At 39.6% G+C, this 18,501-nt stretch overlaps 1 protein-coding gene across 2 annotated transcripts in view; it reads right to left on the bottom strand.

Annotated features, from left to right (window-relative positions):
- Positions 1 to 18,501, bottom strand: part of MAPRE2 (microtubule associated protein RP/EB family member 2) — a 162,331-nt gene that overhangs the window by 70,152 nt on the left and 73,678 nt on the right. For both annotated transcript variants that reach the window (XM_060119123.1, XM_060119122.1), the window contains one exon: positions 286 to 413. In XM_060119123.1, the coding sequence (XP_059975106.1) occupies positions 286 to 406 (121 nt within the window). In that variant the 5' untranslated portion in view covers positions 407 to 413. The remainder of the gene's footprint in view (positions 1 to 285; positions 414 to 18,501) is intronic.

The following is an 18,501-nucleotide window of genomic DNA, read 5'->3' as shown; positions in this document are numbered from 1 at the left end:
ATGTGGTGGCTGAGAGGGGGTGACGGAGAAGAGGCTGGGAGACCAGTTAACAGACCTTAAGCGAGACCATTCATAACATGTGTCGTGGAGGCTCGATGCTCTTAGGTGGCCATGATTTTCCCCCATATGTTCTTCAATTATATCTGAGCTTTCCCCCTTTAATTATACATCAATATGGATACATATATTTTTTCCTATCCAAAATACATCATCTGTGGTTCATAAAATCACATTCCACACGACAGGGAGTAAACGTTTATGTAAATACTTAAAAGAATCTCTTACCTGAACAAAGCTGTTCCACTTTCGTGTAGTTTAGAGATACTATGTCATTAACCCAGGCAATGATGTCATGTCGGCTCATAGTCTCTTGGGTTATCGAGGTAGAATACACGTTGACTGCCATTCCCCAACTAGAAAAAACGAACAAACAAAGTTTATTTACCTACAAGGAAAAAATTAACTCAGAAAAATGACAGACATCCATTCAGCTCTGGATCCCTGACAGAACTCTAAGGTTTGTTAGCTCTGGCTAAGCCCTTTCTCTTCCCTTTGTCTCTGTTCTACGTGTTTGCTATAATATGGTTAAATCTCATATATTGTTCATGCAGTATCATTTTTTGTCTCCCTCAACTTGACTCAAATGTTCTTCACGTTCTGAGATTCCTAATCTCTCATGTAATTCAGTGTCTCACTTAGAAGGTAAGTTGGGGAATTCCCTGGTGGTCCAGTGGTTAGGACTCCACGCTCTGACTGCCAAGGGCCTGGGCTCAATCCCTGGATGGGGAACTAAGATCCCATGAGCCGCGCAGCCCAGGCAAAAAAAAAAAAAGAAAGTGAGTTGGGAATATTTTTTATCAGCTTTAGAGAAAAGGAAGTTCACTTTAGAAACAGGTTACAAATACACTTCATTAGAAAAAAAATCCTTGGGACTTCCCTGGTGGCGCAGTGGTTAAGAATCCACTTGCCGGGCTTCCCTTGTGGTGCAGTGGTTGAGAGTCCGCCTGCCGATGCAGGGGACACGGGTTCGTGCCCCGGTCCGGGAAGATCCCACATGCCGCGGAGCGGCTGGGCCCGTGAGCCATGGCCACTGAGCTTGCGCGTCCGGAGCCTGTGCTCCGCAACGGGAGAGGCCACAACAGTGAGAGGCCCGCATACCGCAAAAAAAAAAAAAAAAAAAAAAAGAATCCACTTGCCAATGTGGAGTACATGGGTTCTAGCCCTTGTCTGGGAAGATCCCACATGCCGCGGAGCAGCTAAGCCCGTGCGCCACAACTACTGAATCTGCGCTCTAGAGCCCGAGAGCCACAACTACTGAGCCCATGTGCCACAACTACGGAAGCCCGCATGCCTAGAGCCCACGCTCCGCAACAAGAGAAGCCACCGCAATGAGAAGCCCGCGCACCGCAATGAAGAGTAGCTCCCACTCGCCGCAACTAGAGAAAGCCTGCGCGCAGCAACAAAGACCCGACACAGCCAAAAATAAATAAATAAATTTATTAAAATAAAAAAGAAAAAGAAAAGTCCTCACCTGATAGTCTCTATTAGTCTCTAAAAGCTTTGGACAAAGCCTTGAAAAAAAAGTATACAAAAAAGTATTTGGATAATCTGGAAGTCCTGCCTGACTGCACAAGTCTTCCTTTCAGCGATGACTGTTAATATACTCCTTCTGACCATTTCATGACACTTACTATTTCCCCCAACTTTTCGCTGGAGGGGCACACACTGGCCATAGAAAAGGTAACAGAAAAGGTTTGTTTTGCTTAAAATGCTTTGATAGCTAGAGTTTGGTGTAATTGGTTTCCTTTTCTTAATTAATAAACTTAAGAGCAGCTTTAGGTTCACTGCAAAATTGAGTGGAAAGTACAGAGTTTTCCCACATACCTCCCCGTCCTCCACTGCCCCCCCCACCAATCTCCCCAACCGGCTGGTACATGTTAAAATTGGTGAACCTACAATGATACATTATCACCCAGGTTCCATAGTTTACATTAGGTTCACTCTTGGTGTTATACACTGTGCAGGCTGTGACAAATGTACAGTGCCAAGTATCCACCACTGTAGTACCATACAGAATAGCTTCAGTGCCCTAAAAATCCTCTGTGCTCTGCTGATTCATCCCTCCCTCCCACCATTCCTGGCAACCACTGATTTCTTTTAATGTCTCCATAGTTTTACCTTTTCCAGAATGTCACATAGTTGGAACCATAGACTGGCTTCTTTCAGTAATGCACATTTAAAGTGCCTCCATGCCTTTTCATGGCTTGAGAGCTCACTTCTTTTTAGCGCTGAATAATACTGCATGGTCTGAATGTACCACTCACCTACTGAAAGACATCTTGGTTGCCATCAAGTTTAGGCAATTATGAATAAAGCTGCTATAAATATCCATGTGCAGGTTTTTATAAGTTTTCATTCATTGGGGTAAATACCAAACAGCATGACTGATGGGTTGCAATGGTAAGAGTATATTCAATTTTATAAGAAACTGCCAAACTTCTTGCAAAGTCACTGCACCATTTTGCATTCCCAACAGCAATGAATGAAAGTTACTGTAGATTAGTTTGCATTTTCTAGAATTTTCTATAAATAGAATCACATAGTATATACATTTGTATGGCTGCTTTCATAAAACTGTGAGATCCATGTTGCACTGTATATCAGTAGCTCACGCCTTTTCATTGCTGAGTAGTGTTCCACTGTATGTACATACTGAGTTTGTTTATTCATTTACCTGTTGATGGACATTTGGGTTGTTTACAGTTTGGGGCTATTATAAATAAAGCCATTATGAACATTAAAAAAAAAAAAGAAAGTTCCGGGACTTCCCTGGTGGCGCAGTGGTTGAGAATCCGCCTGCCGGTGCAGGGGACACAGGTTCGATCCCTGGTCTGGGGGAATCCGCATGCCGCGGAGCAACTAGGCCCGTATGCCTGCGCTCTGGAGCCCGTGAGCCACAACTGCTGGGCCCGTGAGCCTGGAGCCCGTGCTCTGCAGCGGGGGAGACCACCACGGTGGGAGGACCACACACCGCGGCGAAGGGTGGCCCCTACTCGTCGCAGCTGGAGGGGGCCCATGCGCAGTAGTGGGGACCCAACGCAGCCAAAAAATAAATAAAATTAAATAAATAAATAAATAAATAAAGGAAAGTTCCTATTGCTTCATATCCTCACTAAAATTTGGTATTGTTGGTATTTTGGATTTTGGCCATTCTAATAGGTGAACAGTAGTAACAAATTCTTTTTAATATTTAAACCTAGTTGAAATTTTGCAATTTTACTAATTTTGTACAATTATACCACACATAATTTTTTATAAAATGTGTGTATATATATATATATATATATATATATATATATATATATACGCTTTTATTTTGAAAGTTTTCTGATATATGCAAAAGGAGAGAGAACAGAATAACAAATCAGTTGTGTTCACTTCTTGGTTTCAACAATTATCTATACTTGGCCAATCTTGTTTCATTTATATTCCCATCAACACTCCCATCTTCCCACCCTCCATCTCCCAAGCCAGATTACTTTGAAGTAAATGCCAAGCATTATATGATCTCACCTCTCAGTATTTTTGTATGTGTCTCTAAAAGATAAGGACATTAAAAAGAAAACAAAACCACAACAGCATTATCACACCTAAAAATAAAATTTCTTAATATCAAATATGCATTATAATTTTGTTTCAATTTGTTTGAATCTGAATTCAAATAAGATTCATACATTGTGATTCTCTGATATGTACTTTCTTTTATGTATAGGTTTCTTCTCCATTTCTAATATTTCCCTTGCATTTAAAAAAACTGTTGTTGAAGGAATGGGTTGTTTGTCTTGTAGAATTTCCACAATCTAGATTTTTCTCACTGCATCCCATTGGTGCCTTTTAACATATTCCTCTCTCCCTTGTATTCCCAGAAACTGGTAATTTGACCTAGAAGCTTGCTCTGATTCAAGTTCTAATGGAGGACAGGGGACAAGACTATTTCATGCAGTGTTTCAACTTCCATCAGGAGACACATACTGTCTGATTGACTCCTTAAGTGATATAGTTAGCCATTGATGGTATCTGCCTAGGTCCAACAACTCTTTAGAGACTTCAAAGTGATATTCTATTATTCATTCTTTTTTCTTAAATTGAAGTATAGTTGATTTATAATGTTGTATACATCAAAGTGATTCAGTCATACATACATACATATATATCCCTATGTATTCTTTTCAGATTCTTTTCCATTATAGGTTATTTCAAGTTATTGAATATATTTCCCTGTGCTCTACAGTAGGTCCCTGTTGTTTATTTTATACTTACTAGTGTGTACATGTTAATCCCAAACTCCTAATTTATCCCTCCCCCTGCCCCTTTCCCCTTTGGTAACCATGAGTTTGTTTTCCATGTCTGTGAGTCTGTTTCTGTTTTGTAAATAAGTTCAGTTGCATTTTTTTTTTTAGATTCCACATGTAAGTGACATCATGTGATATTTGTCTTTCTCTGTCAGACTCCACTTAGTGTGATAATCTCTAGGTCCATCAATGTTGCTGCAAATGGCATTATTTCATTTTTTATGGCTCAGCAATATTTCATTTTATACATACACACACACACACCTGTCGATGGACACTTAGGTTGCTTCCATGTCTTGGCTATTATAAGTAGTGCTGCTATGAACAATGGGGTCCGTGGATCTTTTCCAATTAGAGTTTTCCTCTTTCCTGGATATATGCCCAGGAGTAGTATTGCTGGATCATATGGTAACTTTATTTTTAGTTTTTTAAGGAACATCCATACTGTTCTCCATAGTGGCTGCACCAATTTACATTCCCACCAACAGTGTAGGAGGGTTCCCTTTTCCCTACACCCTGTCCAGCATTTATTATTTGTAGACTTTTTGTTGATGGCCATTCTGACCAGTGTGAGGTGGTACCTAATTGTAGTTTTGACTTGCGTTTCTCTAATAATTAACGATGTTGAACATCTTTTCATGTGCCTATTGGCAATCTATATGTCTTCTTTAGAGAAATGTCTATTTAGGTCTTCTGCCCATTTTGTATTGGGTTGTTTGTTTTTTGATATTGAGCTACATTAGCTGTTTGTATATTTAGGAAATTAAGCCCTTGTCAGTTGCACTGTTTGCAAATCTTTTCTCCCATTGTATTTTCATTTTGTTTATGGTTTCCTTTGCTGTGCAAAAGCTTATAAGTTTGATTAGGTCCCATTTGTTTATTTTTGCTTTTACTTCTATTACCTTAGGAGACTGATCTAAGAAGGCATTGCTACGATTTATGTCAGAGAATGTTTTGCCTATGTTCTCTTCTAAGAGCTTTATAGTGTCATGTCTTATATTTAAGTCTTTAAGCCATCTTGGGTTTATTTATTTTTTATAAATTTATTTATTTATTTTTGGCTGCGTTGGGCCTCTGTTGCTGTGCATGGGCTTTTTCTAATTGTGGTGAGCGGGGCCTACTCTTCATTGTGGTACATGGGCTTCTCATCGCAGTGGCTTCTCTTGTTGCAAAGTACAGGCTCTGGGTGCGTGGGCTTCAGTAGTTGTGGCACGCAGGCTCAGTAGTTGTGGCTCACAGGCTCTAGAGCACAGGCTCAGTAGTTGTGGCGCACAGGCTTAGTTGCTCTGTGGCATGTGGAATCTTCCTGGACCAGGGCTTGAACCCGCGTCCCCTGCATTGGCAGGCAGATTCTTAACCACTGTGCCACCAGTAAAGTCCGAGTTTATTTTTGTGTATGGTGTAAGAGAGTGTTCTAACTTCACTGATTTACATGCAGCTGTTCAGCTTTCCTAACACCACTTGCTGAAGAGACTGTCTTTTCTCCGTTTTATATTCTTGCCTCCTTTGTCGAACACTAGTTAACCGTAGGTATGTGGGTTTATTTCTGGGCTCTCTATTCTGTTCCATTGATCCATGTGTCTGTTTTTGTGCCAATACCACACTGTTTTGATTACTGTAGCTTTGTAGTATTGTCTGAAATCCGTGACGGTTATGCCTCCAGCTTTGTTCTTTTTCCTCAGGATTGCTTTGGCAATTCTGGGTCTTTTGTGGTTCCATATAAGTTTTAGGATTATTTGTTCTAGTTGTATGGAAAATGTCATGGGTAATTTGATAGGGATGGCGTTAAATCTGTAGATTGCTTTGGGTAGTATGGCCATTTTAACAATATTAATTCTTCCAATCCAAGAGCATGAGCTATCTTTCCATTTCTTTGAATGATCTTCAATTTCCTTTATCAATGTTTTATAGCTCTTAGCCTGTAAGTCTCTAACCTCCTTGGTCAGTTTTATTCCTAAGTCTTTTTATTTTTGATGCAATTTTAAAAGGAATTTTTTTCTTTCTCTTTCTGATACTTCATTATTAGTGCAAAAAAGTGCAACAGATTTCTGTAGATAAATCTTGTATCCTGATACCTTGCTGAATTTATCAGTTCTAATAGCTTTTGTGTGTGGCATCTTTAGGGTTTTCTATAGAGAGTTTCATGTCATCTGCATATAATGACAATTGTATCACTTCCCTTCCAATTTGGACTTTTATTTCTTTTTCTTGTCCAACTGCTGTGGCTAGGCCTTCCAATACTATGTTGAATAGAAGTGGTGAGAGTGGGCATCCTTGTCTTGTTCCAGAATTTACTGGAAAGGTTTTCAGCTTTTCACTGTTGAGTATCATGTTGGCTGTGGGTTTGTCATAAATAGCTTCTATTATGTTGAAATACGTTCCCTCTATACCCATTTAGGTGAGAGCTTTTATCATGAATGGATGTTGAATTTCATCAAATACTTTCCCTGCATCTATTGAAATGATCATTTTGTTTTTGTCTTTTCTTTTGTTGATGTGGTGTATCACACTAATTGATTTGCACATGATGAACCATCCTCATGACCCTAGGATGAATCCAACTTGATCATGGTGTACAATCCTTTTTATGTGTTGTTGGATCCAGTTTGCTAATATATCGTTGAGGATTTCCGCATCTACATTCATCAAAGATATTGGCCTGTAATTTTCTTTTTTGGTAGTGTCTTTGTCTGATTTTGGTATCAGGGTGATGGTGGTTTCATAGAATGACTTAGGGAGTGTTCCCTCTTCTTCAGTCTTTTGGAAGAATCTGTGAAGGATCAGTATAAGTTCTTTTTTGCATGTTTGGTAGAATTCCCCAGTGAAGACATCTGGTCCTGGACTTGTGTTTTCAGGGAGTTTTTTAAATTACAGATTCTATTTAACTTCTAGCGATCGGTCTGTTCAAATTATCTACTTCTTCTTGATTCAGTTTTGGTGAGCTGTATGTTTCTAGAAACTTGTCCATTTCTTCTAGGTTGTCCAATTTGTTGGCATATAATTGTTCATACTATTCTCTTATGATTTTTTGTATTTCTGCAGTATTGGTTGTTATTTCTCCTTTTTCATTTCTGATTTTGTTTATTTGAGTCCTCTCTTTTCTTCTAGTCATTCTTGATTTATTAGCTAGAATAATTCTACAAAGAGAAATTTCCCCTTTGAGATACTGAGCATATAGCAAAGGCAGGATAGATGCCTGATTCTTTCCCTTTATTTACAGATTTTCAAAACAATGAGCTAAGTTCCTAATATTCTCCAAATACAACCAATGAGGTTTTTATTTTTTAAGTGTAATTATGAACTCATGGATTTAAACACATTTGATACGTTTCAATCCAATGCAGTTTATGCCTTTATTCAAACTGGTTTCTAGGTTCTTTTGAGAAGATCCTAGTAGTCTTTGCTAACTTCCCTGCTTTCTGGTATGACTAAATGCTTCAGGCTTGACTCGTACCTTTGCTGCCTTAGACCTAAAACCAGTCATTTCTCCAAGGGTTCCTTATTCCTTTGGTCACAAATGGTATTCAGAGATAATATTTTTAAGCACGACTATATAGGACAGAAAAATCTAGTCTTACAGGTTTTACACAAAAATCTATACATTTATGAAACAGTTGTGTTTGGAATTCTTATTAATCCTAAAGCAACAAAAATCTGCTTTTTACTTAAAGTGCTAAGTGAAGATTTTATTATTTATAGATAGGTATAAAAATAAATATCCACCCACCCCCAGAAGCACCCTCGTCTCTAGATTCTCTTGCCCTGAAGATCTAAAAAAACTCATGTCACTGACATCCCAGATAATGTGACTACAGTAACTGCTTTTCCACAACATTATTAAAAGGTTTTTCATTTTTTGGTTAATAACTTCCACTGTTTTCTTTAGTCTATCACTTAGTAAACAAAACCATTTGCTTTTAGTTACTAGTCAATTTTTTAAATCAACTATGTATAGTACATAAAACCTCAGAAAAAATTCAAAATTTTAAGTGTTTTGGACAGTCTGGTATGATTTTCACGTACTGGCATAACTTTTGGCAGTTCACGTACTTTTCTAATGGCTTTGCCTATAGGCAGTTAGTGTGAAGCTTTTGCTTTACCAGGCGATGTATTGATGGAGGATGAGGCACCAAGGCCCAGAATTGTGCCAGATGGCATTAAGCCAAGTCGGGATGAAATTTTTGCTCTAGATGATTTAAAAACAAAACTAAATGCAAAGTGGGACAGACACAATCAGATCCGTGTTTTAGAAAGATAATCCATATATAAGTGAGTAAAGATGTTCTGTGGTTACATAATAGAAAGAAATGTACAACCAAAGGGCAGGTAGAAGAGTTATGATAGCTTTTTAAAAATCCATAAGAACAAGGAAGCAAGTCATTTGCTGTAGGTTCTGTCGATGAATCACACTCTTTTCTGTGCCTTTATTGACAACGTTCACCAAAGGACAACAATCCTTTCGTATCAAGACAGTCGGCTCACAACAGCAAGTAAAGCATTATCTGCCTTCAAGGAGCTCATTAAGATGACCAGGTAAACAATGGAATAGCACCTGATTTTTGCTTTAGTAATACTCCAGTTAATTAGTTACTAGACTCACCACTCTAACCTCTACCACATCCCCATCTCCATCTGACACAACTGCAATCCCTAGAAACCCTGCAGTAAAAACAACCATTGTTAAGGGACCTGTGGGAAAACTAGGATAGAGGACAGAGTAAGGGTGAATCAGTCAAGGTTAGGAATATTTCCTTACATTTTCTAAAATAAAACATTAACAACACATTAAATAGATTTCCATACCTACTTCAAATTAACAGCAATGGACTCGACACAGTTAATTTCTATTTACCATCCATGCTGATTAGAATATTCTGATAATCTATCTTGCTCCAAATTTTACCAAGATACTTCTAAATTCATTTCACTTTGTGGTTATCTCTCGCTCCCTTTATTAGTTCCCCATCCAAATGTGTGGCACCTTCAGATTTTAGGAGGGAGAGCTGAGTCCTGATTCTCTCTCTGCAGAGAGGGAAGTGCTCTTCCCAACCTCTAGTAAGTCAGGGGGCAGCTAACATGGAAAAAGAATTCTATTTCTGCTCTGCCCATTCACTTTTTTCTCCCCCTAATTCCTTCAGAAAAAAGAAAACTTTTTCTTTCTACAGGTGCAACTTCAATACCTTCAAGCCTAACTTATTCAAGCTGACTCAACAGTTCGTAGAAGAAATTTTATATTTTTCCAAATGTTAAACTCAGGGTTGGTGGAGTTTAACAGTCTTAGCTCTTCTGTAGATATCCACTAGAATCTGAAGATTTCATTATAATTTCCTGGATGTCAATCTATATTACAATATAAAGGTGAAAGTACTGGTCCCTGCTTATTCTTCAGAAATGTTGTGTGGATAACAAAAGGAATTTTTCTATCATTTTAGAGTTAAAGTGATTCCATGCTCCCGTTTTGATTCTTGAAAAAATCCCGTGAGGGGAGCCAGTCAGGAACTGTATTCTTCCCTGACAAATGTGGATTCCTAGTCCTTTTGAAGGTATGAATTAGAACAATTCGAAATATTAATTTTTTTAAAATGTACTGAGTAATTTCCAGAGACTCAGGCAAGCAAAGTAAGTGGCTAAGGAAGGTAAGGTAATACCAAATGCTACAGAATAAAGAGCCAATGCACTGTGCATGGTTTATTCTGTTTGGATCTTCAGCATGCCTTTTCCACAGAAATAACTGTTTATTCTTCGATGACCTGACATCTGTTCTTTAGAACAATCATTTCTCTCGTTGTCATCCTTGTAAAAAAGGAAGTCAAAGCACTGTCCTCTTATTTGTGGCTTTCAGTCAGAACTTTAACCAATCACTATGTATTTAAAACCTGGTAAGTACAACAGCATTGAGAGCAGTAGGTAAGGGACAATTTTCTGGCATGTCAGTCTCTGGGTCACATATTTTGAAAATAGCATTGAAATTTTATTTTAAAATAAATTTGCACAGCAGAAATTAATACAACATTGTAAATCAACTATACTTCAATAAAATAAATTTTAAAAAATGAATTTGCATCCATTGCTTCTTCTTGAAAGTAAACCAATAATCACCATATAGTTTACACACTGTTTCTGTGAATGTCCAAATGCCTTTCTGGGAACTGGCACTTTATATATATATATATCTGTGTGTGTGTGTGTGTGTGTATGTATACAAATATATATATATGTATATATATTTTATTTTTACAAGTGAGAGAAACAAAAACACACAGAAAAATGAAAATCCCTTCATACCTCCAGCAGGTGAAGTCGTATTTCTGGCTTGTCTGTGGATAGTGACCACTGACACATGTGACTTCAGAAAAAGGCCAGCCTCAGGCTGAGGGCCAGTGTGTTGATTTTGCCCCATTTCAATCTTGTATTCAGCACTTGGGGGTGCTGGCAGGAAACGTACGGCAAGTTTATGCTTTGCAGCAGTCACTCAGCCATAGAAATGAGAAGTTACATTTCTGCTACTGAAACAAAAGGAATTTTATGGACTGAGACTTGAGCTCGCCTACTGAACAAAGCCTGGATAAAGACTAGGCAAACCCCGAACCGTGGAAACCAAAACATGGATTCTACCACCTTACTAGTCATGGGCCCCTAAACCAGTTACAAAATAGTCCACAGTTGTGTCCAAGAACAAACTGGGCAAGGTTTATGAATTATTCCAGAGGAGTGTCTCTTCAAAATGTAGCAAACACGTAAAATGTCATAGCTAGCATTATATGTGGCCTTCAACTGGAATTATTTCTTATGTAATTCATTTCATCTCTCTGCCCCACCCTTACCAACAGACCACAGCCACACTGTGTACATTTAGGGGGAAACGTGACTGATCACTCCATTTGGAGGGAAACGCAGTGTTTTTTCAGCAGGGCTCACAATAGACCAGGTGTCTCAGGATCCTGGCTCTGATGCTGTTTTGGGTGTGTGGCTGTAAGGAGAGGGGCTTGAGAAATTAATTTTGGGAATGAGGCATATGGAACCTATTTTGATTTTGATTTTTTTTTCACAACTATCGTCTGAGTTTGCCAGAATTCCCAAGTTTAGACACGACCATCTGCAGAAGAACTGCCTTCCGTAAGTGGTTGACTTCTGTCTGCTGCTCTGTAAGTAGGCTCTGTTTGGCTTTGATTTACCCCAAACGCATTTTGAAGCTGAACCTTTAAAAGCCACCACCCCCGCTCCCCCGCCCCTCACACAACCCCCTGACTTAAGTTACTTTCTTTATTTCATTCCCTAAAGGAGTCTATACACAACTGGAAATTTCATGTTCAATATAAAATGTTCTGTAAATTCACCCCCCCCATGGCAATATACTCTGTTCACACAATTTTGCGCTGACAACTGACAACTTTACTCATGTCTGTGACCATCTTTCTTCTCTCTCTCTCATAACAATCTGTATTTTCAACATGTTCCCCATCACTGGGGGAAGTAATCCACCTCCACCAGCCTAAGACTGACATGCAATCCACCCTTTACCCAGTTACAAAACAAAGAACAGACTGGAAAAGAGGTATGAAGAATAATAGCATTTTTCTTTCACCTGGGAAACACATCTTTGAGCTTGGGCACATAAGGATTTTTGAAGTCCATTAATAATCTATAATCTGAGTGGTTTCTTAAGTAACGTCTAAAGGTATCAATGCTTCATAGGAAGCCATGTCCTGCTGACCCAAACGGCTCTGAAGTCTCCATATATGTCAAGGTGGAGAAGTACCTGTGAGTCACAAGAACACTTTCTTTACCAATCACTGGACTTACACTTGGTCTAGGTCAAGGCCTCACCTTTAATTCCCATCCCACAGGGCTGTCCTTTGGTTCACGTTTTTTAGCACTGTCAAGGTTGGCCTGTTCCTACATACCAGGTAAAGGGAGGTGCATTATTTCAAACACACTCGTAAATGTGGCTTTTTACTCAGAAAGAATTTGGGGGGCGGGTCATTCTAACAGAAATAGCCATTTTGCAAACACTTCTATGTACCCACAAGTATTATGATAAGAGTTTAAAAAGAGATCAAGACAATCACTGATCTAAAAATGAATTATTTCCTTCTCTTACAAGTGGCATCTTTCTAAAGTAACCTGTAAATATACACTGAAGAAAAGAAGTGTATATTTATACCCACTGATTAAATACGGAGACAAAGGAAGAAATTCCAAAAGTTGTTCATCAACCTGAGGGGGGATGAAGAGATCGGGTCCCAATGGCAGACATTCACTTAAATGTCAGAGTTTTCCTCTGCAAAGCTTTGTAACAACAGAAATAGATGCTGCCCGAGTGTCTGCTTCCTGGCTCCCTCCTCACAAAAGGCTGATGTGAAATCCCCGTGGCTGTCCCTGATAATGAACTGGGCAACCATTGGGAGTGACTGGTAAGTGTCCCCTGAACCAGAAACTTCTCCGCCTTTCAGCTGTGCATAATTCATTCTCCAGATTCAATATCGTGAGGGGGAGGATTTAAACATCTCACCAAGGAAAGAATATCTCCAGATAATTCTCGATTCATCATTTGCTCTTTATTTGTGACCCAGAATATGGGGGCAGGGAGACAGTATTTGGTTGAGGAGGGAGATCAGGATGGAGGGAAGCCAGAGTCACAGAGGGTCTCTGAAAGACAAACACTGACAAGATGAAATCTCCCTGGAGAGACATTCTGGAAACTGTATTGAGTTTCATTGAAAATTGGGTATTAAGGCTTCCACTTAACTTGTGGAATAATTGATGGCTGCATGGACTCTAGGGCTGGGAGGGGAATTTAAGGAGTCATTTATTGTCTTCAGGTAATAATAACACACTTAAGCCACCGTGGGCAGATGTGCATCTGTTTTATTTTTACAGGGCTCTACGACTCTCTTATGGGATGAGACAGACAACGCAAAACGGACTCTTCCAGGCACCAACCCTCCCCAGAGAGCTGAGCGGGGGCAGAGGCCTGGGTGCAGTACTGACTTTAGACAAGGACAGCAGAGAAGCATCAAGATATGCCCACAATGATAAAATGCATATATTTTATTAAAACACAGAATGTGAAATATACTAATTTTTCCTCGAAATTAGGCTTGTCACAATTTAGAGCTAGTGAAGAAAACCAGTGTAAAAGAACTTTAATACTAAGCTGCTTAGAGAAACATTGGATAAAATATGAGTTTTATCAGAGGGCACATTAGCCTGCTCTTTATTCCAGGTTCTTCCAAGCGGCCTACCATTGCGATTATTAATGTGCCCTTCGTTATCATCCACTGCTTGATGATAACGCTTTTAATTGTGGCACAAAGCTCCATGTCGTCTCACAATCAGAGGTCCTACCTCCAGCTAATCATTGCCATCTCCCAGAGAGAATGAACAGAAAATAATACTCTTTTGCAGGGTGTCCATCCCATCTACCATTAACTGTTCCTTTTAAAAACAGAGATTAAGCTCCTTCCTGCCATATCACCAAGTATTCCAAGGGCTATTTTTTTAAAACAGAATATGATTAAAACAGATTTCTCCAACTGCCTGCAAAAGGAGATTCTCTAACTAGCCTTGAAAATCAACCTCCATTTAACAGCCTTGTGGTTATCTGCGTGAACCCCACCAGGTACTATTCAGTAGGTGGCTCCTCAGCTTGGCTACCCCCAATATTGTAAGGAAATGAAACAAATGCAATTTTCAAGATAGCATATACATATAAGTATAACTGAATGACTTTGCTGTACACCTGAAACTAACACAACATTGTAAATCAATTATACTTCAATAAATTAAAAAACAAAAAAACACTCCTGCTTGGCTCCACCCGCTAAAGTCCAGAGAGTGATTGTTTAGCTTGACTGAGATTTTGAGGTCATGCTAAATGATGAAAGACATAGAGGATTTGTGTTCATTTATTCAATGTGTTAAAATTGCATGCTAAGTAAAATATTAATTGATTTGTTAAAAAAAAAAACCAGCATATAAAGGTTTGGGGTTTTTAAATTCAGAATTAACAGTCAATTGCTACGGCCCTGAAATGACTTGGAAACTTGGCTCTTATCCAAGGAGTGAAGAAATTTGGGAATTCTAAAAGTTTTTTGTGGCATTCATAACATTCAAGGACATGAATGAAATTCAACTGCGTATAACGGAAGCAAAAAGTTTAAAGCCATAAGCACACACACACACACACACACACACACGCCATATGGTCAGAAATGCAACTGATTATAACTGATTACATTTGCCTAAATGTCCATCTGTTTCAAACAGTGAGTAGCTTGGTCCGTGCTCTGAAAATAACTTCAATGACCCAGAGCTCATTCCCATGCCACAGGCTTGGCTGGCCTCCTCAGGGCACCAACTTTTGCCCAGTCCCCCCGCCCCTCCTCAACTTGGCTCCGGGTACATCCACTCAGTCAGGACCATATGCCTTCTGTTTAACTTTCCAGCCCTACTTGGCCCTGTTCCTTCTCACCCTGACCTTAGCTCTCTCCCATGATCCTAAGTCATTTCCAGTCAGGTCCCAAGCCTCCCCCACCCAGCATGACCCCGGGTCAACACTTCAGGGCATGGGTGCTCCTGCCACCATGGTGGGTGGTCATGCTCAGTTGCTAATGCCCCGTGCGTAAGACGTAGCAGAAGAGTATGTGATGACTGCATGAACACACCACCAATACCAGGCAAAGCCGGGTGGTGGGCAAATTTTGTTAGAAGTGCCCCCCACCTCCGGTTCTGAACTATTTTGTGCTCTTGGTGGTGCTGATTCCTCCTCAGGTACTTCTCATCCTCAGCTGTGTCACTTCCTGAAAACTTTGCGTAATAAAAAACAAATGAGGGACGACAGATTCAAGGTTAATCCTTCAGGATAATTGGGGCTCAATGTCTTATGCGAAGGAAGGGGTCATTCCCAGCACTTGGCACCATGGGTTACATCTCATGCTTCAGGTTCAGCTCAAATGTCACCTCCTCAGCAAGCCCTCCCTGACCACACTCTAAAGTGGCCGCCTCCAGGTACTCCTCCACCACCTGTCCTTTCCTCTGTGATACTAACACAAGCTGTGATTATCCCGTTAGTTTACTGTCTGTCCACTACCTCTTGCCCTCATGAAGTTAGCTCTATGAAGGCAGGTTCTTTATAGAATACATTTTGTTACCGTGTGTCTCCTATGTCTAGAGCAGTGCCTGGCACATAGTGGGTGCACAGTAAATAAAACCCGAATGGATGCATGTGAGGGAGAATTTCGTGGGGAGGAGAAAGTTACAGGGTTCCCGAAATCATGCCATGTAAGCCAACTGTCAATACGTGTCTCTAGTGCTGTGTGAGATGGTCAGGTGAGGATAAGTTAGGGTTGAGTGGACTAAAGGACTCTGGTGTCTGATGTCTAAAAGAGAAGGGAATAGAGAAACATGCCATTCTTCATGTCTCCAACACCAGGATGAAAAGCGCCCTCACTATTTGTACATATTTCAGCTTCACGAGACCGCTGATCTAGGAGCCAGGAGCACTGGCTTCTAACCCCAGAGCTACCACCAACCAGCTAGGCGAACTTGGGCACATGTGCCTAACCTCTTTGGATCTTCTTTCTTCCCAGGAGTACGTAGTTAACACTCATCTTCTCATTTAGTCTTCACGACAATGCTATGTGACAGCTACTGCATTTATGCCGTGATGGAGGAGAAGGTACACAGACTCAGGGAGGGTTAGGCACTCGCCCAGTTACAATTACTAAATGCAAGAGCTGGGATCTGGACCCAAGGCTAATTCCAGGATTCCTGCCCTCAACCAAGTCCTTTTCTGCTCTCGGGTTTTATGATGTCACGAGAGTGAGAAGAAGACAGACCTCCAAGTGTGAATACCACTGTGGTCTTGAATAAAAAACATTTTTCCTTTTTTAGTGCTACCAAGTCCTCATTGTACATTTTCCCTTTAACCAGGATGATCTTTTAACGTTAAGTTTCCCTGAAGAAGAGCCTGAAATGGAGAGATTTGGGTAACTAGTTTTACTCAGTTTAATGCTGGGAATGATTTTTGGCTCAAAAACCTGCCAGCTGTAACATATAAGCCATGCTAATATTTTAGGAATCACCACATTTTGCATTTCTAGTTACTACGTATCTTGGACTCAAGTCTCTCAATTTTCTTTCTGTGGTAGCTTAGTCAAAATGGACAGAGACCACGTACATTATTACTGCTTATAATTTTTTTCAACTAATAAAAGGCTTCAGATTGATGTCTTGACTATGTGTTTAAAAAAATCAATTTCTTAAAAAAAAATACCAAACACAAATCTCTGGGTATATCACTCTTAGAGACTGGTGCCTATCCAAAGGTCTGTATTAACATTGTGGCAAAATTCATTTTTAAACTTATGAGAACATTCTGAAACTGAAATGGAAACTGAAGTACCAATAAAATTAAGCCCAAAAGAAAAAGGGAAGTGCAGGCCAGTGTTAAAATATGTCCCAGTGAATTTAACTCTAAAATGGATGATATACACCCACATACCCCCAGCCCTGTCCATGCCACCCACTCTTCTTAATTCTTTCCTTAAACGTCTTAAATACTACCTTTAGTTGACAAGGTACTGATTGGCTTTCTACCTCAAACCCACTCCCCAACCCCAGAGGACATCCTGTGAATTACATCCAAGATGGCTGCAAGTCATGAGCACAGGAAATGGAAATTTCTGTCTAAGATTAGTAATGTTCAGCCAAACTGGCGTAGCAGTGAGGAAATACTATCAAAACTTGGAGCACTATTTCATCACCAGTTCCCCAGGCCATCGTTCCCCAAACTTCCTTTCCCAGGTGAAATGATTCATTTAGGCCAGAGAATAGACTCCCTGCTATCTGCCTACAATTCCACCCCAGGGTCAGAGTTCATCCTTCTTTCCCCTTCCCTAGTTTCCCGCTACTCTTGTCTGGGCAAACAAACACCAATCCTATCTGCCTTGTATTGGAGTAGAAGAGTTTTGTTTGTTTGTCTGTTTTAAGCCAATAAACTCATTTACTATTTATTTATGGGAATGAAGAAAGGGCTGATAGACTTGCATCAAAATACCCAACAGCCCCTGACAAAAATCAGTTCACACACACACACACTCACTCACTCTTAACTTGCAGTACCTCTCCACTCTCCTATCTGCTGCCTTTTCACGGGTCAAAAGTTAAAACATTTCCAGCCATCAGTGTAAGAACACTGTGATTCTCAAAAGAAAGTGCAGATACTGAGCATGTGAGTAAAAAGTGGATAAGAACTGTGCCATGTTCAAACTGAATCAGGTACAGAAATACCAGGGGGGCAGATACACAGTCAGACCCTTGGGTTTAGGAAAGAGTGGATGTAGAGCAGGTACTTGAATTGAAGCCTCTTGTTTTGATTCCACAGTTCTACGGTATGAGGACCCCCAGGAGCAAAAGACAAAATTTAATATACTGTTGTAGTTTAACAAACATGGGGGATTGTGGTCCCTGCTGAATTTGGAATGTTTTGTTAAACGTGGGATAAAGACAGAAAAACAACGGTTGATTGATGAGCATTCAGAAATTATTAAGGGAAAGGAAATTACTTATGAGAAGACTTTATAAACAACTTGACTAAATAGAGATGTTACTAGAGACAGGAAAGTCTAAAGGCATCCGGTGAGTAAATGAAGTGAGTTCCAGAGTGAATATGTATGTTAAAAATTGACCAGTATTTGAGTCAATTTGAATGGATGAAATTTGGCAAAGTGCCTCCCCATCCTGCCCCCATGCCTAGTTTCTAGGTTCCTAAGATTAATTTAACTTAGAGACTTTAAAACATATTTTAAAAATTAATTTGAATTCAGCAACTGAGTATAATTGTAACTTTCTTTTGTGTGTGTGTGTGGTTCCCCAGACTTAAACCAAAGACCTGATATTTTACTGGTTGACCTAGTCTCAAAGTCTCAAAGACCTAGTCTACCTTACTTCAGTTTTAGTTATTGTTATACTAAGCATAATAAACACAATTAATACCATAAAAATGTTAATTGACTCTATATTTTTTTGTGTATATATGCTACAAAGGATTTATTCCTATTTTAAATTAAGGTTAAAAAATCTCAGAATAGTTTGATGAAGCAAAGAAAACAATTTCAAGGTAGAATGCTAGTTTAAAAAAACTACT

This window comes from Mesoplodon densirostris, chromosome 15 (assembly GCF_025265405.1).
Source record: "Mesoplodon densirostris isolate mMesDen1 chromosome 15, mMesDen1 primary haplotype, whole genome shotgun sequence".
Classification (NCBI taxonomy): domain Eukaryota; kingdom Metazoa; phylum Chordata; class Mammalia; order Artiodactyla; family Ziphiidae; genus Mesoplodon; species Mesoplodon densirostris.
Note: the sequence above shows the minus strand (reverse complement) of the source record. Positions and strands in the feature narration are given on the sequence as shown.